At 42.7% G+C, this 23,606-nt stretch overlaps 3 protein-coding genes and 1 pseudogene across 3 annotated transcripts; 1 reads left to right on the top strand and 3 right to left on the bottom strand.

Moving 5' to 3' along the window:
- Positions 1-30: 30 nt before the first annotated feature.
- LOC115663620 (pyruvate kinase, cytosolic isozyme-like) lies at positions 31-2,147 on the bottom strand (annotated as a pseudogene).
- A 7,975-nt stretch (positions 2,148-10,122) lies between these two features.
- On the bottom strand, positions 10,123-14,178 carry LOC130140529 (serine/threonine-protein kinase STY8-like). The gene is made up of 8 exons (XM_056320125.1): positions 14,036-14,178; positions 12,457-12,538; positions 12,277-12,367; positions 11,834-11,925; positions 11,488-11,672; positions 10,991-11,379; positions 10,567-10,879; positions 10,123-10,256 (listed from the first exon to the last, which is right to left on the bottom strand). Exons 2-6 carry the CDS (start codon positions 12,463-12,465, stop codon positions 11,193-11,195), a joined length of 564 nt encoding a protein of 187 aa, XP_056176100.1. The 5' UTR covers positions 12,466-12,538; positions 14,036-14,178; the 3' UTR covers positions 10,123-10,256; positions 10,567-10,879; positions 10,991-11,192.
- Positions 14,179-14,953: 775 nt separating this feature from the next.
- Positions 14,954-15,741, top strand: LOC115663619 (E3 ubiquitin-protein ligase SIRP1-like). Its single transcript, XM_030585604.2, has one exon. The coding sequence runs from the start codon at positions 15,082-15,084 to the stop codon at positions 15,739-15,741; it is 660 nt and encodes a 219-aa protein (XP_030441464.1). The 5' UTR covers positions 14,954-15,081.
- Positions 15,742-19,111: 3,370 nt separating this feature from the next.
- On the bottom strand, positions 19,112-23,050 carry LOC115670125 (pyruvate kinase, cytosolic isozyme-like). The gene is made up of 3 exons (XM_030591317.2): positions 22,695-23,050; positions 20,542-21,003; positions 19,112-20,220 (listed from the first exon to the last, which is right to left on the bottom strand). Exons 1-3 carry the CDS (start codon positions 22,974-22,976, stop codon positions 19,408-19,410), a joined length of 1,557 nt encoding a protein of 518 aa, XP_030447177.1. The 5' UTR covers positions 22,977-23,050; the 3' UTR covers positions 19,112-19,407.
- Positions 23,051-23,606: the final 556 nt, after the last annotated feature.

Raw genomic sequence — 23,606 nt, 5'->3', positions numbered from 1 at the left:
AACCAAACAGATGGACCCCCATCTGGAGCATAGCAGAAAGTCTCCAAATAATTCATTCACAAGTCTCTGCATCTGTGTGTGTTTCACCATAACATTTTGAGATTATGATAATCTCAATTAAGAATTACACAAGGCAGTATAGACTCGTATCTCTAGATATACCAGAGTAAAAATCCTCTCTCAAAAATTGCAAGACAAATGCAAAATCGAACATCACCATACCTCCCATTATTTCACAATCAAGATCTTGATCACGGAAGCATTTCCAACGCGATGTAGAGCCACTACGGAATCTCCATTTCTGCACAGTCCTTTAGCCTTGGCGAGCTGAAGTGCAAAATCAATGGCTTCTTCTGTAGTCTCTGCAGAAGAAGCCCTGGAAGATCCTGCACATAAAACGGGCACCAACCCCCTGAATATAAGGCTGTGCCTTGCTGGGGCCTCGTCACTGCACAACCAGTCGAATGAATCTGTCGTGATCCCAGGGACAACAACTGACAATATGGGGATGCCTGGCCTGTACTTAGCCACCAGTTTTGCAGTGCTTCCTGCTCTAGTAAGAACCAGTATAAGAGCTGCTTTAGCAGAGTTGGCCGTTCTAACAGCAGAAGAAGCCAGGCTCTCCAATGGGCTCATGGGGACTGGTGAGTGTTCCATTATTCGTTTAAAAACATCTCCATAGTTAAGAGTGCTCTCTGCTTCTAGGCATATTTTTGCCATGGTGCGAACTGCGAGCTCTGGATAAGCTCCTGCAGCCGTTTCACCACTTAGCATCACACAGTCGCTGCCATCAAGGACGGCATTAGCAACATCAGTAGCTTCCGCTCTTGTCGGCCGGGGTGATTTTATCACGGATTCAAGCATCTGTGTGGCTGTGACCACTGGTTTACCTTGAATGTTGCACTTGTAGATCATCACTTTCTGTGCAAGGAATATCTTCTCAATTGGGATTTCCATTCCAAGGTCACCGCGAGCCACCATAAATGCATCAGAATTTGCAAGAATGTCATCGAAATTTGCAACACCTTCTTGATTCTCGACCTACCAAATGTCATTCACAAAAAAGGACCAACCAACATTTAGAATGGAAATCTTGACTAATCTCATAAATTGCAACTCCTGCTAGGGTACCCCAAACCCAAGGAAGACCTATAATGCCGTACTAATACATTTAAAAGAATCCAAACATTCAGAAATGCATTTCTCTATCCACGTAATTGTCATTTAAAATTTAGTTCATTTAATACAGCATTCATACTAGCCCAAATAAGTAACTATTTTCCTAGTTGTCACTTGTTAGTTTCTATAAGAGAAGACAACTTTATAAATTGCTTCCTGATAAATGCATGTTAGCAGCAGCTTGGACAACAGAAGTCATTGGTCCAGATTAAGGAAAAGATTCATCATACCTTTGACATAAGAAGAATGCTCTTCGCATGCTTCCCAAGCAACTTCCGTACCTCCACAAGGTCTGAACCTTTCCTGACGAAGGAAAGAGCAATCATGTCAATCTTATTGGGAACACCCCACTGTCTGCATAATATCTTCTTTGTCTTTCTCGGTCAATGTTGGAAGGTCCACGACAACACCAGGAAGATTCACATTCTTTCTCTCGCCAAGAACTGCAGAGTTCTCACAGCGACAATGAACTAAACCCTGTTTTTTTGTCACAGGATAATACAGTAAATGAGATTGTCCCATCCGCACAAAGAATGACACTTCCGGGCTTTAGATCCTCGGCCAACTTTTTGTAGCTCATGCAAATCATATTCTCATCCCCCTTTATGCTATAGTCAGTAGATATCGTGATCTCATGGCCCTGCTTCAATTGTACGGGCTTAGCATCCTTCAGAAATCCAGTTCGAATCTCTGGCCCCTGCAGCATTGAAGGTTAGCAATCAGAATTCCATTCGTGTTTGTCTTAACTGAGGGCTATGCATTAAAATGATAGGAGCGACATTAGCAAACGCAAAGAATATCCTAATGGAAGAGATAAACATGCCAACATCTCATGTCAGTAGAAGCCGACAGAAAGGAGGATTTTGGATAATCTTCACAATGGGATTGTTGGTGGAGCTTTAAACAAGATACAGTGGAACACATCAAAATGAATAGCTTACTGAAAGCAACATGCATCTTTTGCCTCTGATTGGACATAAATAGATGCTACAAGAGAGATTAGTTTGCTGTGGTCGACCTCAAAATTCCAGCTAAAAACTGATTTCAACAAGACTGTATATCGCACAAGAAGTAGCATCCTGATGAAAGCGCATCTATGAATCCCAGCAAGATGCATTTTCCTATTTTCAAACATCACCAGTTCAGTTTTACTTCTCTGGAAAACACAGATGTTAATCCTGTGTCATTCAACTGTCACACCGAGTAAATTCCATTCTTACAATTAACAATTTCTTCTAAAGCATATGAAAGTAAGTTTTGCTCGACTTCTAAAAGTTCAACTGTCAGTTTCATGGCTAAATAACATCTAGGCCACTTGTACTTTGAGCGAGGAAAAGCCTATCTGCCCATTGGCATGACATTTTGTTTGGCTCACATATGATGCTTGTTCGACACCAATTAAGCTCTATGTCAGCAGCATTAACAAAAAGGGAGATCTCTCTCTCTCTCCCCAAAAAAATTTCATTTATTCTGTGTGTGAGTGAGTGGACACCACACACGTCAGATGAATCATCAGGAAACTTTTGTAATCGGCCACACGAGCAGACAAGACGAGCACTACTCTGGTCTGTGGAAGAGCTTGCTTGCTTCATTTACCTAATAAAAGAGTAAGTGGATCGAAATCAAATTACTAACAGCACAAGAGTGTAACATGTAAATAATAGATCGTCAAATATTGCAGTGACGAGATTTTCACCTCGAATGGCTCCCAATTAATTTCTTTCCAAAGCATTTATTGACGCAATTCAAAGATTTTCCACCTCTAAAAGGAACACTCTGTTAAGACAGAAACAAAGAGAACGACTTTCTTCTCTTCAACCGTTGCGACTTATCACCTCGAGGCACATGCTGCTAGTCGAAAAAGCTGTAGTCGAGAAAAAGTAGAAGAAATATCTAGTAACTGGAGCAGTTCAGATTGCTAACCTACGCTCAAAGATCACGGGGCCATCAGTACAGCAGTCGTCATCTAGATTTTCCAACTGTAACTGTACACACACATGTTCAGATCAGATTTCAACTTGAATCTTGGCCAGCATAATCACAGAACTAGCGCACAAAGAAGCTGCTTGAACATGACAACCACCAGAGCACAACACAGCACAACACAACCGATCAACACAACCACCAGAGCGGCTGGAACCGAGCCTGCTTAGGAACCGGCCAATTTCCTTCTTTTCTTTTTTTTTTTTTTTGCTTGAGAGGATGAATTTTAGTCAAGCATCCCCTAATTTAAAATCGAGGCAGAAAGCGGTTGCAACAAAATAGTGGAGCGATATGACAACAAGAAGTGCGGTACGAAACAAACAGAAATAGGAAGCAATTGGAAAGTGTCCAACTCATCGCTTAGTCGAGCGAAATGAAAGTTGAGGCAACGGCATATATTCTCATTCGTCAGAAGCAAGAACTCATGTAAGATGGAAAAAATACAAGGCGTCTTCAGCTACTTTAATGTGGAGGGTGGTTGAGAGCCGATCGACAGCTTGAAATAATTGAATTATTTGAAGGAGGTGGAGATCAACTAATGCATGTCCCCGAAAAATTTGCCCGATGTGTTGGCATTCACCAAGTTGGGGACAGATTAGATGCTGTTAGAAGCTACAAAGCACACCATTCAACCGGGAAAGCAATTGTGACTTTCGGTATTGTAGGACATATAAGCATCATCCCGAAAGTACAAGAATTTTCGCTAGACAAGTTAGTCTGCAAGTTAGGGGTGAGCAGTCCAAAATGGGCAGGTTCCAACTCTCGAAGCTGGAACTTATCCTGTCGGAACTGGTTTATAGTTTTTGGTACATGGAATCGGACCAGAGTTGATCGGGTAGAATCGGTACGAATTGGTACAATTCGATACCGAGGTTTGCCCTGGATTAGTGCTCAACCCTAATCGATTCTTCTGACAAGCGCTAATATGGAGGAACATAAAAGCTGGTGAGTCTCGTTGTTAAATTACATGACCTCATGTGAGTCTCACGTTAGTCAACCCACTAAAATGTTTTGGGCTCGTGGACGATCGATTTGTGCGAGTCTTGGTCCACATTTTGACCCTATGATAATATGGTGCAATCCCTCTGATCCACGTCATTCTGCATAGCCACGTGAGCAACCAAGTCGTAGTTCTTTACAAAAATGATTATGAATCGTTAAAGTTTATCGATGAAAAGTAAATCAATATTAAGTCAAAGTATATATAATGAATAAAAATCGAAGTTCAATGATCTAAATTTTGGTGTCAAGCAGTAGAGATTACTCGCTTTTTATCATTGGATAAGAACAATCATGCAGATTTCAAGACTCGATTAAAAAACAAACCAAATCATGGATGTAGCTGTGACATCCGGAATTTTCGTAACAATAAGTAATTGACGTTGGGAATTTTCTATGTTCGAAGATGATATTTGGATTATAAAGCTAAGTATTATTTAAGTTAATATTCGTGCGGACGCGTAAAAATCATTATTGGATTGTAAATCGCGAAGTGCGGATTTGGAAACGTAATCGCCCCAAGCTCATCGTAATTAAAATCTTAAACGTTGTTGTGTGCGATAATCGTAGTGCGGTATTAATTAATTTATCGTTGTTTTGGGAATTTAGTGGGTATTATTATTATTGATTAATTTTGGTTAAGTAGTGTTAGTCTTTTATTCTAATTTGCCGTTAAGGAAAGGGGGGAGATATTCTCTCAAAATATCTCTTTTGGACTCTTCTTCTCTCACGTGACTATTGAAGGAAAGGTTGACCGAATGCCATTTGTCCCCTTGAGCTAGACACCTAAGCCTCGGGTAATCATTTTCCTTGGCCAATACTCCCACGATTAAGCCACTGATTTCTTCCACCTGGCCATGATGAAGAGATATGGTGCCACATGTGAAAACAATGAATTTATCCACTTCTTCGTCTATTCCTCTGTTTCATTTATCTGGGTATCACCAAAGGAAAATTTTACCAAATCGTAACTCCCTTCCTCACTTTTTACCTTCACCATCACCGATCCAAAATTTCCAATAGAGCTTTAACTTTTGGGTGTTCAAATTCTGCACAAGGTAAGTGAAAACTCTAGGTTTAAGCTAAGTAAATCTACTTGGCACTTTTAACTTGGTTGCTTAAGAAAGGTTATTTTGATGTGCAATAGTGAGGCTGTGATGATGGTTGAATCTGTTTTGCTGGTTCTGTGCACGTTCAAATGGATGTGATTTATTTCCTTAAAGTATGGTGAAAATCGGCAAGTGAAACGATTAAATCTGAATGTGTAAGTGTTATCTTTGAGGTGATTGTTGGATTCTTCTTATTGGTTTATGTATATTTAAAAAAGGGTAGAAAATCATTTTACTAAAAGTGGAGTATATTATGTGAGTGTGAATGATGATTCTGTATATCTTTGGAACTGCTTAGACTTTACTGTCAAAATTTAGTTCTGTGTACCTTTGAAACTGCTCAGACTTTACTGTAAAAAATCTAGTTCTGTATACTTTTTAAACTGTTCAAACTTTACCTTCAGACTTTTCGTTCAAACTTTACCTTCAGACTTTAGCCTTGTGAGTCTGAACTTGCTTCTGAGTCTGAACCCGCTTGTGAGTCTGAACTTACTTCTGAGTTTGAACCCGCTTTTGAGTCTGAACCTGCTTCTGAGTCTGAATTTGTTTCTGAGTCTGAACCCGCTTATGAGCTTGAATTCGCTTGAGTCTAAACCCGCTTCTGAATCTGAATTCGCTTCTGATGATCGAACCGATTTTGCTTCTGATGATCCGAACTTGCTTATGATGACTCGAATTTGCTTCTGAACCTGAATTTGCTTATGAGCTGAGTTTGCTTCTGAGTTTGAAATGTATTGCTTCATATTTAATTGCTCAGATGATGCATTTCATGATTTTAAAGTACAAAACCGTGATGGCTCGGTATGGGACGGGCCAAAGCGGACTTTTGCATGTAAATACTTGGTTGTCATGGCTTTCATGAGAATAATATTAATTCTGTTGTCCATTTAGTGGTGTGTGACGATGCCCCGTGTGTCGAGATGCCCCGTAGGTCGGGATGCCCCGGGGAGTGTTTCGGGATGCCTCGGGAGTTGAGATGGCCCGTAGGTCGGGATGCCCCGGGTGTGTGCCGGGATGCCTTGGAGTTGAGATGCCCCGTTGGTCGGGATGCCCCGGGAGTGTTCGGGAGGATGAAGTAATGAACCTAATCGCATGAGCACAAATGTTTTACATTATGCTTGCGTCTAAGTGAAAATATTATGATATGTTGCATTATTCAGATTTTGCGGCACATCCAAACGGAAAAGGTATAACTTGCATTCAAGTTCTATGCATATCGTTTGCTATGCATGCATATGTGTTTATGCCAGGTGAAGTGGTAAGCTGATTTTCCTAACTTAAAACTAGAGATTTCATTTACTGGGTCTCGGCTCATCCCATTATTTTTCAAACGTGTAGGAATGGACAATCTGCTCCCAATAATTGCTGGTTTTTCCCTAAATACTATGAATGCCGGTACGTTGATATGCTTGTCCCGAGGGCGGATATAGTTTGTACTATATGTATATCTACTATATGGGTTGATGCGGATTTTGGTTGATATGAAGGCGACGACAGCTACGACTCGTTGTAAAGTCTACTTTTGTGCGGGCCGTCTTTGGAGTAAATTGTAGCATGGAGATAGGCAACCTCGACCTACCCAGATGTTTGTTCTTTGTGATTTTATGATGTTGTCTGGACTTGTAATTCTCACAAGTGTTGTTAATGAGAAACAAAAGTATTTTGACAAAACTTGTTCAGACTTTGACCTCCGCTGACCAGTTTATTAATAATATTAATTGGTACGTGTTACGCGTGACGTTCTGGGGGGTCACAATAGCGGCCTACCCCGGGTTGGGTTGAGCCACAAGGGCCGGAAGACTTTCAAGGGCAAGTTCAGATAAGGGCACTTAATGGTAAAATTCGACCCTACCGAAGATTATATATTATAAAAGAATTCGAGTCGGGTTGGCTTAGGTAAAAGCATAGGCCTCCCGACCTTAACGTTCGGTTCGGTCCAACCTGAGCCCACTCAATGATCACTTACCTTGGACAAATCGAAAATGGCTTGATCGAAAAAATAAAAAAAAAAGTGGGCAATACTTTTTTTTGGGGGGACAAATTCGGTATCCAAGAAATGAGAATTATTTAGGGTTAATACCACAAAAAACCCTCAAACTGGTACGCCCGTGATAAATTTACCCTAAGTTAATTTTTTGATCACAAAAAACCTCAAACTAGTACACTTAAAACAAATTTATCCCATATTATTTTTCATTAAATTTTGCTGTCAAACTGCTTTGTTAAATGACATGCGGCAGTTGACAGATATACCGATTTTAGGTTTTACCCTCCGTTTGTCACATGTGTATCAATTTGTGATTTTTTTGGGTATTAATCCAATTTAATGGAAACTAACGAAGGGTGAATTTGTCACAGATGTATCAATATGGGGTTTTCTGTGATCAAAAAATTATTTTTGAGATATATTTGTGATAGATATATCAGTCCGAGATTTTTTATAGGTAAAAAATTAATTTAAAATAAATTTATCTTAAACGTATTAGTTTGGGGTTTTTGGTTATATTAACTCAATTATTTACCTACTAAAACGGGAGAAATTCGAGGTAAGAAAACGAGACAAGTGGGAAAAAAAAAAGGGAAGAAGAAAAAGCGAGAGAGACAGAGGAGAAAAGGACAGGCGTAGGAAAAGAGGAGAGAGAGAGAGAGAGAGAGAGAGAGAGAGAGAGGCGGTTAGTTTGTCCTTATTGCCAAGAATCTTCAACCCATTTGCATTCCCCTTTTCTTTGGATACCGCTAGAGAGTAGGTACTTACACAACCATTATAAATATCATTGGTCATCCACCAAGAAGCCCCCCGCACAAATCAAACAAAATTTACCATCCTACACTGTACTTTTATTTTCCAAAATTACGTTATCGATTAAATTTCGGCGTATTTTTTAACTGTAGTTTTCAGATTCGCATCGTTGATTAAAACCTGGCATGTATCTTTACCTTGGCATACTCGGGTTCTGTCGTCGATTAAATTTCGGCATGATTTGCATTTATATAGTTTGGTTCAAAGTAAAGCTGTTGATTTCTTCGTTTGGTTGGATATCTTATGTCCGGAAACAATGGAGAAGCCATTTCCTCTATTAAAAATTGAACGGCGATTTTCGGTGAAAGGTATTTTGTCCCTAGAGAAATTATGGGGAAGCAGTTACCCAAATAAACATTTGTAAATTCATATAGGGTTTTTTTTTAATTTATGAAATTGGTATGGAAGACAAATAAAAGTCGGCATTAAATTACAAAACATTGTTAATTTGCAAACGGTGCAAAAAAAAAAGTAGGTAATTTCGTTAAAGTACGGGTATGTAACTAACAAATTATCTAAAAATCAAGTGACTGGGTAATTTTGTTTACCAACAATTTTTGACGATTGCAAAGTCCTTTAAAAATCTACCAACACGGAAAAGAAAATTTATTTTTTTAGAACAAAATAGTAGAATCGTCGGTGGAAAAAAAAAAAAGGAAAGAGAAATCCGCCATATAACACATCTGGGTAGGACTAATCTTGTCTAGGTGCGTTCTTTGTTACTTTCAAATTTGACAAGGCATTGGTCCAATTTTCATTTATGGGACGGTGACCTAATAAAGAAGCTTCGTCCCTTCCGTACCTTTCTTTTCAAAAGCATAAAAGGTGATAATCATATGACTCCCCTCCTGTCTTTCGAGATAATTTCCTCGCAATTAACAGAGATGTGATTCATTTATTTTTCAATTAAGCTAGTATATATGATTGGCTTCTAAACTTCTCCCAATCGAGCCAAGAAAATCTAGAATAAAATCAAATGTCATGTTGAATCTCCTTGGTTAAGCAGTTAGCAAATGTTAAATGGAATCTCATTGTGAAGCTCCAAGCAAAATGTGTTTCCTCGTGTGTCAGGACAACGAAACGACAGCAACTATTCATCGGGGTCGAGCGTTGTGCTACCAAGTGCGAGAAACTTTTGGATCCCTCGATTTTTTGTGGCTCTCCGAGCACTCAACTAAATTTCACTAAGTATGATCGCGTTCATTATATTATCACCAGTTGTATCACACAGATTCGCACAGCGAAGGAAGATGAAATGAGCCGAGGTACCGACGAGGAAGACGAATTTGCTTATCGGGTGACTATATTCCTGGAGGTTCCGTATATGACCCGCTTAACGCGTCTCGTCCAATACAAAAACATGAACGACATCCATTGTAGAGGCACTGAGCAACAATGGTGGACCTGCACATTCCTCCTGCGTATCTCCCAATTAAGATATACACCATATTTGTTAATTCACACATTCCATTAGTCTCTGACTTTCTCTTGAATTAACTTTAGGTTTGACTTGGTTCAGATCAATAATGGTGACTGTTGTAAAGAGGAAAAATTGTCCAAAAAGTCTTACACCTATTGTACTTTTGCCAATATACTCATAAACCTTTTAAATTTGTCAATTCAATCATAAACATTTTTACTTTTTGTCAATTGAATCCATCCAACCAAATTTTAGCCGGCCGGCGCTGACGTGGCCGCTGGCTGTCTAGCCAACGCTGACGTGGCCACCAGCCAGCACTGGCCGTTCGGCCAACAATGACGTGGCAATTTTTAAATATTTTTTTCGATTTTTTAAATTTTATAAAAAAAAAATTTCTGCCTTTTTCCCTCTAACCAGTCGGATGACCAGCCAGAGGCGTGGGCCAACTAGGTCGACCTCACCGGCAACTGGTGAAGCTCGCCCCCGTCGGCCATTGGCAAGGGCGAGCCTTGCCCACCGCTTCTAGGCTGACCTCGCCGGATCTGGGCGAGATCGAGCCTCGCCCAGCCAAGGCAAGGCCGACCTGCGACGGTGCTGACCGGCCTCGGCCAGCGACGGCGCTGGCCAGCCTATCTCCGGGCGCGGTGATGGTAACATGTTTGGACGTGAAATTTTTGCAGCCGAAAACATTCACATGGAACTGTTTGATGTCAAGGGAAGTTATGTCCTTGACTATGCCATTGGTGACAAAGTTGAACCTTATGTTCTATTCATTTCAAACACAGTGGATAGAATTTTTTTTTTTTTTTGATAACCGAGGTGTCCGCGCGGCCGGCGAGCTAGGGCTCAAACCAGCGGTGATACCCGACTAGTCCTCGAGGGGGCTAGCGCAGCACCCCACCGCCACGACCCCTCACAGTGGATAGAATTAATGTCTCCATATAACAAGAATTGCAGATAAAGACTTTACAGATTATTCGGCTGCAAAAATTGATATACCACTCCTTAAAGTTTTCAATTAAAGGCGCAATGATCCCACAATTAACAATGTAAAATGAAGATTGAAACAAGCTTACTATAGGAAGGTTCTTGCAATCCATCTTTTTGCCGCAGTCATTCTTTGTCTAAGCCGTTTTCCCTTGACCGTCAAAAGTTCCGCCCCCCGACAATGTGAACTGGAGGTAGAGATATGCCCTCAATATACAGCTATACCCATTCATCGAACATGTTTCTGTTCCTCGTGGACTATCTGGGCAGCATCCTCATGGAATTTAGCTCGTTCACCACGGCATTCATACTTGGTCTGTTTTCCGGGTTTGCCTGCCAACACCGCGTCATCAAGCTCGCAAATCGTCTCGGGCAATTTTCCGATATATGCGGCCTCGCGTTCTGCCAGTTTTCAAAACCAACCAAACTCGTGAGCAACCATTTCGATTCCAAGCTAATTATGCCATACAAGAATATGATTTAGTAACTGAGTCACTGGGGACGGCTGATTACCTGCAGGAGAACCGCTTGAGAGATTTGCTGAGGCGTCATGCGTGGGTACGGCCTCTGGTTGTGGCAAATCGCCCACAAGGTGATCCCGAAGCTGTAGACATCTGCTTTCGTGCCGGACGTCCCGTTCCTGATGACCTTATATCGGACACGAAACACTTATCAAGCACATTAAGGCACGAACTCTCATTGAAGTGAATTGCATTTAAGGGGATACCTCGGGGGCCCTGTAATGGATGTCCCCGCCGCCGACTTGGGACGAATCGTAACCATCTGCCCAATGAGATATGCCGAAATCAGCAATTTTCACGGTACCATTCGAATCCACGAGCAAGTTGGATGGCTTCACATCTCCATGGATGATTCCCTTTTCATCATGAAGGTATCTCAACCTATGAGTGAGAGCAGTTAAATCCACAAGGGTCAGTCGAAACGTAAATTGCGAAAGGTTTTGAATGAAACAAAACACTGAAAATAGTTTACGAGGGAAAGATTTCAACCCTCTTGCTACATCGAGTGCTATACTTCTGATGACGGCCCTGGTGAGAGTCCGGTTCCCCGAAAGGTAAAAAGCAGGCACGCTACCTCTTGGATAATACTCAGAGACCATACAACATACATTTACATTTCTCGGCCTTTGCCCTCTAAATATGATACGCGACATATCACATGTAGATCCTATGAACTGAGAAAAATAAATGATTAGGGCATATGAGAATTACTAGTTTACGACAAGAAAAAGAGTGGAACGTTTTGAACGAAAGAAAACCGGTAACGATACCAAGATAATTACCAACTCCTCAAATGGTGAAATTTATCTGGAGAGAGAGAGAGAGAGAGCACTACCTTAGCAATGTTATGGTGGTGCAGACTGCGCCAAATGGACACCTCTTGCCGAAACATGGGTCGACCCGCTACAGCGCCCTGTACAAACTTGACTGAAAGTTTTCGTGGAATAAAAGAATTGATCAATTCATAAGTCATCCCCAAGATTTCTAAGTCTACATGATAAGTATTCTTAGACTAAGCGAAACTATACATATATCAATACGTTCAAAAGCATTGAATGTAATAATAGTTTCTTGAACTTCAAGTTTCAAGATTATTCATCATCCACGAAATTAATAAATCAATAATAAACCTATCAGTTAAATGATATATGATTATTATATCACTTCTATAGATTTACAGATGCACCCCATCACTCAAATAACAAGCATTAAAAAAAAAGCCGACGGATTAGAATAAACAAGAACAAATGATTCCAGAGAAAATAATATTCATGATACCTGCAACATCCCTGTCTTTGTAATTTCCTTCAAACACTTCTCCGAAACTCCCGCCACCGATCTTGTTATACACGTAGACATGGTGATTCCCCTGTACACAAATCAATACAATTCATGGTGATGGAGCTCCAAGTTCCTCTGTGATCATGTCATGCGTCTCTCTAATTTGTATCATGATACCTGCACCATCCCTGCCTCCGTATTTATGGTAAGGTCTGCCAAATCTTGGTGATGTCTATTTGAGAATATTACGTTTGAAGCCCTGACGTTAAACATTGAAAACGAAGGTAAGCCGTTGAAAATTGAAAGCGACCCATAACTCCGAGAGAGGGCTCCCAGAGCATGGACGACCACCGCTTTCATTGAAAATGACACTTAACAGTGTGCATTTTTTATATGAGAGTTAATTTTGGTAATTTAATTGAAATACTAAACAAAAATGTGCGTTATTACAAAACGTAATAAATCTTTATAGAACATCGTAAGATATAAGGAACGAAAAAGTCAAGGAGAGAGGGGGGTTTAGTGTGAGTTAGATAATAAAGAGTGCATAACCATTCGTACGTACGAGGATGTGACCGATAACTATTCAGTTCGGCAATGAAAACAGCATGGGAGATGATCTCTTGTAACCAATAGAGCAAGCCTTTTTAAAACATGACAATTTATGATTTTATATTCTAATTAGAAACAACATGCATGATAATAATATAATAGTAGTAAAAATAACACACAACATTTTACCGTATAGCCCTATAGGCTTATCTGGCTTAAATACGATTGTTTAGTCAAATAATTTATATAATTTGGAAAAATATTCGAAAATACTAATTTCTAAACTATTTCTTAATTTTAAAACAAATAATAAAAAAGTTTATTTATTTATTATTTTTTTAAAAAAATAATATTTTTAATTATATATATAACATTCGATCAGATCGGGTCGGCGGATCCGGGTCGGGTCAGAAGCGACCCGGGTCAATGAACCCGACCCAAATTCGTTGACCCGGGTCGGGGTCGACCCGGGTCCTGAACAGGATCGGGCCCGGGCCCGAACCTATTTTCTAATCCAGCCCAGAAGGAGAAAAGAATAAAAAAATGAAATAAAAATAAAAAATAAAAAAGGGTGCCGGGTCAGGCTTTTCCCCCAACCCGGATCCGACCCGACTCTGCACCCCCCAGACAGACCCGACTCCTCTTCCTCACCCGCGACGTTCTGCATCCCCAGCTCCACGGGGTCTCAACGGAGGCGGCCGAGAAGCCGCTCCTCTCGGCCTGGCGATGCCCCGCTCCGGCGTCGCTCTGGCCAGTCCAGGCCGAAGCCTGGTCTCCACCTGGGCCGCCGTTCCCTGGCCGGCACCGGCCTGGGTACCTTCCCGGCCAAACTTCAATCGAAACGACGGCGGCGGCTGAGACGCAGCCGACGTTAGGCGGCCAACGCCCGGAACTCTAAACACCACAGGGACGCCAAAAAGGAATGCGACACACGTGGGTGACTCGACGCCAGCCAAAAATGGACGAACCAAAACCGGATCTCAGCTGGTCGTTTTGTCGAACACTCGGTGAGCGCTTAAAAAAAAGGAGCGATTTTTGGTTCAACCGAGACTCAAACACGAGCCGGGACTCTCAACACACGAACAACGAACATACAGCAACCCGACGAAGGACCGACAGGGCCGGAGCTCGGGTAAGCCGGACGGCCACGAGTTCCGGCTAGGCGTGTTCAAAACAGAGCAAGACCGGCCAAAACAGAGCCTACCTGTAGTGTGGCGGCGACGGTTCGTTGGTCAGGCGGTGGGATCGTCTGGCCGGGCTCGCGAGCGGCCGAGGTGTCGATCGATGTTCCCCCTTTGCTCTCGTTTTGTCTCTCTCGGCTCTCTCTATAGATCTCTCTCGGTCTCTCTCTCCTATCGAGCTCCCCTGTTTTTATTTTATGGTCGGGGCTGCTACCTACCAAGCCAGGTCAAGGCCGGCAAGATCTGAATTTTTTTGATTTTTTTAAATTTTTTTAATTAATTAGCTTTTTCTCCTCTCTCACGGTTCCTCACCGACCCTGCTCCGAAACTTCCCCCTTTCTCTCCTCTCTGACCTTACTGCGCCCCTTCTCCACGCCGTAGACTTTCTTGGCCATGCTTGGGCACAAAAGTCCACTGCCCTTCTAGAAAGAAAGTGATTAGGAAATCCCCAACAAAAGGAAGTGGTCTGAAATTTTCTAATTGGTTGTGTTGATGCACCAATGGGGCGGGTCCTTGACTTGTGATTAGGAAATCCCCAACAAATGTCTACATTCCACCAGAAATGGAGTCCGCGGACTTTGATGTCGGAGCATTTTTGAGACGTCGAGCTCTTGTCAATATTATCGGTACCAAGTTCGCTCTTGTTGATATTATCGGTACCAAGTCGGCTCTTACCGATATTGTCAATTCCAAAATCGACTTTTCGATCACAATGAACCGAAGGCTGTTCGGTTCCTTCAAAGGCCATTAATTATATATCCACTTTGGAAATGGAAAAGTAAGGGAGACCTTCGATCGGTTACATTTAATTCTCGTATATTTTCAAGATCTAGTTAATGTCTTTCAAGTTTCTAGAGCCCTTATTTATTATGGTTGTAAATATTGTTTGTCTTTCCTACGAATCTTTTGTCTTTCCAAAGAGTCTTAGTAATTACTCAAACGTGGAGCCTCTGCTGTTGAGTGTAGACTTGGGCTGCGTATTGTCTCAGTCTACCTATTAGCCTATGATGGTTGTTAATTTCACTGCTTTGGGCATGACAGAACTGAAGGGGGAAGAGGGAAAGACAAGATGGAGGAAGCAATGGTAGCAAGATATTGGTGCCACGTGTGCTCCCGAACGGTGAATCCCATTCCGGAAGCAGAGATCAAGTGGCCGTACTGCGAAAGCGGTTTTATTGAAGAGATGAGCTCCACCACGAGGGATACACGGGACTCTGATGGCGACTTTGGTTCAGACCGTGCGCTCTCTCTTTGGGCACCGATTTTGCTTGGCATGATGGGCGATAACCATCGAAGACGTAGGTTCAGACGCTTGGGATTTGAAGATGAAGATGATGATACCGAGGAGGGCGAGTCGCATCATGGAGTCGATGCTGAGTTCGATCGGGAAATTGAATCCATAATTCGTAGGAGGAGGAGAAGCTCAGCCACTATCTTGCGATTGTTGCGAGACGCTAGAGCTGGAATTGCATCTGAATCAGAAAATGGAGATACTGCTGATGGGTCCAGGAACGGAAATGACACAGGTGAGAGGGAGAGTGAGAGTGCTCGGGGTAGTGTTGAAGAAGGAGAAGGGAACCGCAGAAATGAAAATGGCAGGAGGTTTTCATTCCCATGGCCTTTCAGTGGTTTGTTCTCTTCCAACTCTGGATCGCATTCTGGGGGAGGAAATTCTACATCCTCGCCGTCGGGTTCATCATCGAACGAACGTGAAGGTGCTTCATTTTAAACTGGTGAGAATTGAGAACAATTCTTACTAGTCCTGGTATTTCTTCCTTGGCTTGTTGCTGTGGTGATCTTGCATTCCGCCTGTACATAGTATTGTACTTGCTTATGTGGAATTTTCCAAGAAGATATTACTATTTTTTTTCCCATTTGTTGGAAATTTGTATTTTCTTTTGTGCTTTTTAAAATAGAAACGAGGAGGATTTGCACATCCTCGTGTGATGATAAAACAGCTACCGCGACTGTGATTGGCATTGCTGTCAATCTGCTACCCTTTTTCGTTTTCAAATATATGATGCTTCAAGGGGGTCCTTTTTAACCTCTCCAATGGTAGAAATCGAAACTATGTTGGGGAAGTCGGTGTGCTCGGAGAGAACTTGGCACAGGCCACGGATCATAAGACGAGTAAAGCTCGTTGAAGTGATTCTGACATGTGGGGTGGCAGCTTCCAGTGCTCCAACAAGGAAGAGAAGAGAGACCCTATGTCGGAGATGGAGGTTAAAAAACAGGTTAATGTCCCTTTGATCTCACTGAAGGCAAAGGCAATGAGCATAGCAGGTATAACAAGATGCTTCTAACACATTTAAGGTAGGCCAATTTCTATTTTCTGTTGCAGACAAGATCTGATTGTTGTAATAGAAGCTAAAAGAGGAGAGGAATAGCAGGCATGGCAAGATGCATGCAACACATTTAAGGTGGGTCAATTTCTGATTTCTGTTGCCGACAAGATATGGCCCAATTCCCTAAAAAACCCTCAACTTTAGCTTTTATCCCAATTATATCCCAAACCTTTTTTTGTCTCATAAAAAACCCCAAACTTTTACTTTTGTCTCAAATCTACCAAGTTAACTTTTCGTCCAATTTTTTAATATTATTATTTATTTTTTCGAATTTTTTATATTTTTTCTTTTCTTTTCTTTTTCCTTTCCTTTTCTTTTTTTTTTGTTTCACCTTTTGGCCGGTCGCCGGTCCGGCGACCGGCCAGAAGAGGGGGTCGGCGAGGCTTGGCCTCGCCGGCGTTGGGCTCGGCCGACCTCGCCAATAGCCGGCGGGGAGCCTCGCCGGCCACGGCGAGGCTCGGCCCGCCGGCCATTGGCGAGGTCGGCCGAGCCCAACGCCGCCGAGGCCGAGCCTCGCCATGGCCGGGCGTGGCGCCGAGTTCTCGCCGGATCTGGCGAGGCTCGCCCGCCGGCAACCGGCGAGGTCGGCCTCGCCCAAAGAATGGCGAGGTTCGGCCTCGGCCGACCTCGCCGCTGGCGAGAACTCGGCCACGCCGGCCGGCCGGCGAGGCTCGGCCCCGCCGGCTATTGGCGAGGTCGGCCCCGCCGGCAACTGGCGAGGTCGGCCTCGCCCAGCAACGGCGAGGCCGAGCCTCGCCAGCCACGGCGAGGCTCGGCCCCCGCCTCTGGCCGGTCGCCGGACCGACGACCGGCCAGAAGGTGAAACAAAAAAAAAAGAAAAGGAAAGGAAAAAGAAAAGAAAAGAAAAAATAAAAAAATTCGAAAAAATAAAAAGTAATATTAAAAAATTGGACGAAAAGTTAACTGGGTAGATTTGGGACAAAAGTAAAAGTTTGGGGTTTTTTATGAGATAAAAAAAAATTTGGGATATAATTGGGATAAAAGTTAAAGTTTGGGATTTTTTAGGGAATTGGGCCGACAAGATATGTGCAAAAGCAGGATCTTTTCGCCGCAATGTCTCTTTCGCTTGCAACTGTTCCAAAGCTTTACTTACTAGTTCGAAGCGTGAACGTCGTATAACAGGGAATTTGGCCAGAGATCCTGCTTGTAATTTTTGACCAGTTCCGTGCATGAAATCCCCTTGCTATGAAACTTTGACCCAAATACAATAAGACATTTTACGAATGAGCCTGACCTTCTGCTTATGGAGGCATTGGTCCAGACAGGTTTTTGATAATCCGAGTTTCCCTCGGACTAGGGAAAGAGTTTGCGATGAGTACATCGAGGCTTGGCTTCAATTGTAACCATTGGAGTACTCGCATTCGGCCTAAAGTCCACATAAGATGCAGAGGAGCCATTCAGCGTGAGCGCGCATATCTCACATATAGGCTTTTCATTGAGGCGCGACTTGAGAAGGTGCCAGGTAGCACAACGGCATCTACTCTGGAAAATAAACATTCGTACACATCCTGTCTAGGCCTGCTCATGCGAAGGGCAGTAGTCGGAGCGCATCCTGTCTAGGACTGTTCATGCGAAGCGCATTAGTCGGAGCGCTCGCATCAAAGTGGCTACGTCCATGAAGAAAAGCATGTTCTAGTTCGATCACTTCAAGGCGAGGTTAATGCCGGTTTCAGCTGATTCTCGACACTTTCAGTGCTCCTTGCACGACCATCGCGATTATCAGCACGCTTTCGCAGGGAATCCTTGGCAGTGTTCATGGGGGTTTGGATGTTATGCTTGTTTGAAGTTTGAATTGGTTTGAGCTTAGGAGGAGTGGGGCTACATCATGTGAGGTGGACCAGAAAACCACAACTAAGGCGAACGTTTTCAGAAACTGCTCCCCATGTGGTATCCGACTCTTTCCCAAGTACTTCCACAGAAGAGAAGGCGTCGAATCTTCACGTGATCCACGAATCGTTTTCTTCTTTTTTGGGCTTGTCGTGCACGACAATCCGAAGTTGACGATGTCAAACTGCCCTCCATCGTCGTTTCTTCATGGAGGTTATCAAAATTGATCTGGACATGGAGGCTATATCACCAAACGCAACCCATCATGCATCGCTGGTTGCCATTTAAAATTATTTTGGGAAGTACCACGCTGGGTCCGACCGAGGCGTTGATGCACATCCTGGACCGCAGCGACATGAATCGCTTGTCCCTCTCCAGGTCTGCTCGATTGGTCCATCGTTGCAAAGATTTAGATGAGATATAAATTCAATTTCATGCGACGATGAAAATCGCATTGACAAACTTGAGATATAAGACCGGTGCCAAACTTTGCGGCAAATTCATCTACGATTTGAACAATTAAAGAGCCAGAGATTGTTCTTTTTCTTCTGCTTCAAGACGGGTGGATCAGTAGTAAAAGCTCAGTCTAATTTTTTTCTCTTACACATGCAGGCTATTAAAGGAGATTCTGCGGTTCCCCTTTCAAGTTTTCTCATCATTTTGACTTCTTTTTTCCAATCTAAAAACCAAATCAATTCAATAGAATTCATCTTCACTTCTAAAAATCAACCTACTACTTAGGTGAAAACTTAATTTCATTAAAATTACATAATTTGAGATGAACATCGGCATACATGGCTAAGAACACTATGCTACACTCCCCCGACACCGCAAACACTACAGGCATAGCCATAATATATCGCAGCACAATAAAGCATAAGAAACATTAACACGAGCACCAAAGCAAACTGGCACTAAATGGAATCTTAGTAATATCAAAAGAGAACAGTCGATAAATAATAAGATCCCATGTTCTTAACCGAACAGATGGACCCCATATGGAGCATAGCAGAAAGTCTCCAAATAATTCATTCACAAGTCTGCATCTGTGTGTGTTTCACCATAACATTTTGAGATTATGATAATCTCAATTAGGAATCACACAAGGCAGTATAGACTCGTATCTCTAGATATACCAGAGTAAAAATCCTCTCTCAAAAATTGCAAGACAAATGCAAAATCGAACATCACCATACCTCCCATTATTTCACAATCAAGATCTTGATCACGGAAGCATTTCCAACGCGATGTAGAGCCACTACGGAATCTCCATTTCTGCACAGTCCTTTAGCCTTGGCTAGCTGAAGTGCAAAATCAATGGCTTCTTCTGTAGTCTCTGCAGAAGAAGCCCTGGAAGATCCTGCACATAAAACGGGCACCAACCCCCTGAATATAAGGCTGTGCCTTGCTGGGGCCTCGTCGCTGCACAACCAATCGAATGAATCTGTCGTGATCTCAGGGACAACAACTGACAATATGGGGATGCCTGGCCTGTACTTAGCCACCAGTTTTGCAGTGCTGCCTCCTCTAGTAAGAACCAGTATAAGAGCTGCTTTAGCAGAGTTGGCCGTTCTAACAGCAGAAGAAGCCAGGCTCTCCAATGGGCTCATGGGAACTGGTGAGTGTTCCATTATTCGTTTAAAAACATCTCCATAGTTAAGAGTGCTCTCTGCTTCTAGGCAAATTTTTGCCATGGTACGAACTGCAAGCTCTGGATAAGCTCCTGCAGCCGTTTCACCACTTAGCATCACACAGTCGCTTCCATCAAGGACGGCATTAGCAACATCAGTAGCTTCCGCTCTCGTCGGCCGGGGTGATTTTATCATGGATTCAAGCATCTGTGTGGCTGTGACCACTGGTTTACCTTGAATGTTGCACTTGTAGATCATCACTTTCTGTGCAAGGAATATCTTCTCAATTGGGATTTCCATTCCAAGGTCACCCCGAGCCACCATAAATGCATCAGAATTTGCAAGAATGTCATCGAAATTTGCAACACCTTCTTGATTCTCAACCTACCAAATGTCATTCACAAAAAAGGACCAACCAACATTTAGAATAGAAATCTTGACTAATCTTATAAATTGCAACTCATTGGCTGCTAGGATACCCCAAACCCCAGGAAGACCTATAATGCCGTACTAATACATTTGAAAGAATCCAAATATTCAGAAATGCATTTCTCTAGCCCGAATAAGTAACTAATTTCCTAGTTGTCACTTGTTAGTTTCTATAAGAGAAGACAACTTTATAAATTGCTTCCTGATAAATGCATGTTAGCAGCAGCTTTGACAACAGAAGTCATTGGTCCAGATTAAGGAAAAGATTCATCATACCTTTGACATAAGAAGAATGCTCTTCGCATGCTTCCCAAGCAACTTCCGTACCTCCACAAGGTCTGAACCTTTCCTGACGAAGGAAAGAGCAATCATGTCAATCTTATTGGGAACACCCCACTGCATAATATCTTCTTTGTCTTTCTCGGTCAATGTTGGAAGGTCCACGACAACACCAGGAAGATTCACATTCTTTCTCTCGCCAAGAACTGCAGAGTTCTCACAGCGACAATGAACTAAACCCTGTTTTTTGTCACAGGATAATACAGTAAATGAGATTGTCCCATCCGCACAAAGAATGACACTTCCGGGCTTTAGATCCTCGGCCAACTTTTTGTAGCTCATGCAAATCATATTCTCATCCCCCTTTATGCTATAGTCAGTAGATATCGTGATCTCATGGCCCTGCTTCAATTGTACGGGCTTAGCATCCTTCAGAAATCCAGTTCGAATCTCTGGCCCCTGCAGCATTGATCGTTAGCAATCAGAATTCCATTCGTGTTTGTCTTAACTGAGGGCTATGCATTTAAATGATAGGAGCGACATTAGCAAACGCAAAGAATATCCTAATGGAAGAGATAAACACGCCAACATCTCATGTCAATAGAAGTCGACAGAAAGGAGGTTTTTGGATAATCTTCACAATGGGATTGTTGGTGGAGCTTTAAACAAGATACAGTGGAATACATCAAAATGAATAGCTTACTGAAAGCAACATGTATCTTTGGCCTCTGATTGGACATAAATAGATACTACAAGAGAGATTAGTTTGCTGAGGTCGATCTCAAAATTCCAGCTAAAAACAGATTTCAACAAGACTGTATATCGCACAAGAAGTAGCATCCTGAAGAAAGCGCATCTATGAATCCCAGCAAGATGCATTTTCCTATTTTCAAACATCACAGTTCAGCTTTACTTCTGTCGAAAACACAGATGTTAATCCTGTGTCATTCAACTGTTACACCAAGTAAATTCCATTCTTACAATTAACAATTTCTTCTAAAGCATATGAAAGTAAGTAAGTTTTGCTCGACTTCTAAAAGTTCAACTGTCAGTTTCATGGCTAAATAACATCTAGGTCACTCGTACTTTGAGCGAGGAAAAGCCTATCTGCCCATTGGCATGACATTTTGTTTGGCTCACATATGATACTTGTTCGACACCAATCAAGCTCTATGTCAGCAGCATTAACAAAAAGGGAGATCTCTCTCTCTCTCTCTCTCTCTCTCTCTCTCTCTCTCTCTCTCTCTCTCTCTCTCTCCCCAAAAAAATTTCATTTATTTTGTGTGTGAGTGGACAGCACACACATCAGATGAATCATTAGGAAACTTTTGTAATCAGCCACACGAGCAGACAAGACAAGCACTACTCTGGTTTGTGGAAGAGCTTGCTTGCTTCATTTACCTAATAAAAGAATAAGTGGATCGAAATTGAATTACTAACAGCACAAGAGTGTAAATGTAAATGATAGATCATCAGATATTGCAGTGAAGAGATTTTCACCTCGAATGGCCCCTAATTAAATTCTTTCCAAAGCATTGAATTGACACAATTGAAAGATTTTCACCTCTAAAAGGAACACTCTGTTAAAACAGAAACAAAGAGAACGACTTTCTTCTCTTCAACCTTTGCAACTATCACCTCGAGGCACGAGGTGCTAGTTGAGAAAACTATAGTCAAGAAAAAGTAGAAGAAATAACTAGTAACTTGCGGAGCAGCTCAGATTGCAAACCTACGCTCAAAGATCACGGGGCCATCAGTACAGCAGTCGTCATCTAGATTTTCCAACCGTAACTGTACACACACATGTTCAGATCAGATTTCAACTTGAATCTTGGCCAGCATAATTACAGAACTAGCGCACAAAGAAGCTGCCGGAACATGACAACCACCACAGCACAGCACAGCACAGCACAACACAACACAACTAATCAACACACCGAATCATGCATATTCCAGCGATCTTCGGCCCATCCAATCCAAACCCAGATGCATATCAAAGTCGATAAATCCATCCGCAACCGCTACTTACCGTCCAAAAACAGCCTCATCCCGCAGTTCACAAAATCAGGAAATCGAAATCCAAAGCACACGAGACACGGGAGCCCCGGGGGATCCAGCGCGCGGGGGAGGGGGAGGGGGCGGGGGCTTACCTTGGTATCGAGCATGACGGCGCAGAGGATGCCGGTGATGTCCATGGCCTGGCGGAGGTTGTCGAGGGTCTCCTGGTGGTACTCGTGGGAGCCGTGGGAGAAGTTGAAGCGGGCGACGTTCATGCCGGCCCGCAGGAGCTTCTCGAGCATGGGCACGGACCTGGACGCGGGCCCCAGGGTGCACACGATCTTCGTCTTCGGCCTCACCACGGCCCCCGCACCTCCTCCACCTCCACCACCACCCCCGACGGCGGCGACGACGGAGCCGTTGACCTGGTCCATCTCCGCCTCCTCGAACGGCCGCTTTCCGATCAGAAAGAAGAGAGAGAAGAGGAGGAGGTAGAGAGAGAATGTGAGCAGCAGAGAGAGAGAGCAACACTGGGTTTTGACCTGACAGCGGAGAAGAGGAGAAGGTTGTGGTTTTATATATTGGTAGTTTTCAGACAGAGAGAGAAACCGGGGAGGTGTTTTGTTGAATTCACGCTACAGTCTACGCCTCGCAAAGGGAACACTTTTCTTGACCGACAATCCAATTGGGATATTACTACTAATTAGGGGATTCTCTTTTCTTTGTTTATTTCTCTTATTATTTTTAAATTATTTAAATAAAATTGGAATCGATTCTAAGGGCGAGCGGCTGGGACCTCTACCCTGTAGGCCCTGGAGCCGAGCCTACTTGGGCTCTATTTAGTAACGTTTCTGTTTCTTTATTTTTCTGTTCTTTTTGTTCCCCCGAACAGAAAAAGAGCAGAAATCCGTTTAGTAAAAAAAATCTACTTTTTTGTTTCTGGAACAAAAAAGTGATCCTGGAATAGATTCGGAACAAAAATAAGAAGCAAAAAAAAATCTACTTCTTTGTTTCTGGAACAAAACAAGAACCGATTTTTTCTGGAATCCTCTAAAAACAAGAAA

Source organism: Syzygium oleosum, unplaced genomic scaffold, assembly GCF_021117445.2.
Source record: "Syzygium oleosum isolate NSW1041296 unplaced genomic scaffold, Sole_v2.1 Sole_v2.19, whole genome shotgun sequence".
In the NCBI taxonomy this organism is placed as follows: Eukaryota; Viridiplantae; Streptophyta; class Magnoliopsida; order Myrtales; family Myrtaceae; genus Syzygium; species Syzygium oleosum.
This window is presented reverse-complemented; position numbering and strand designations above follow the sequence as displayed.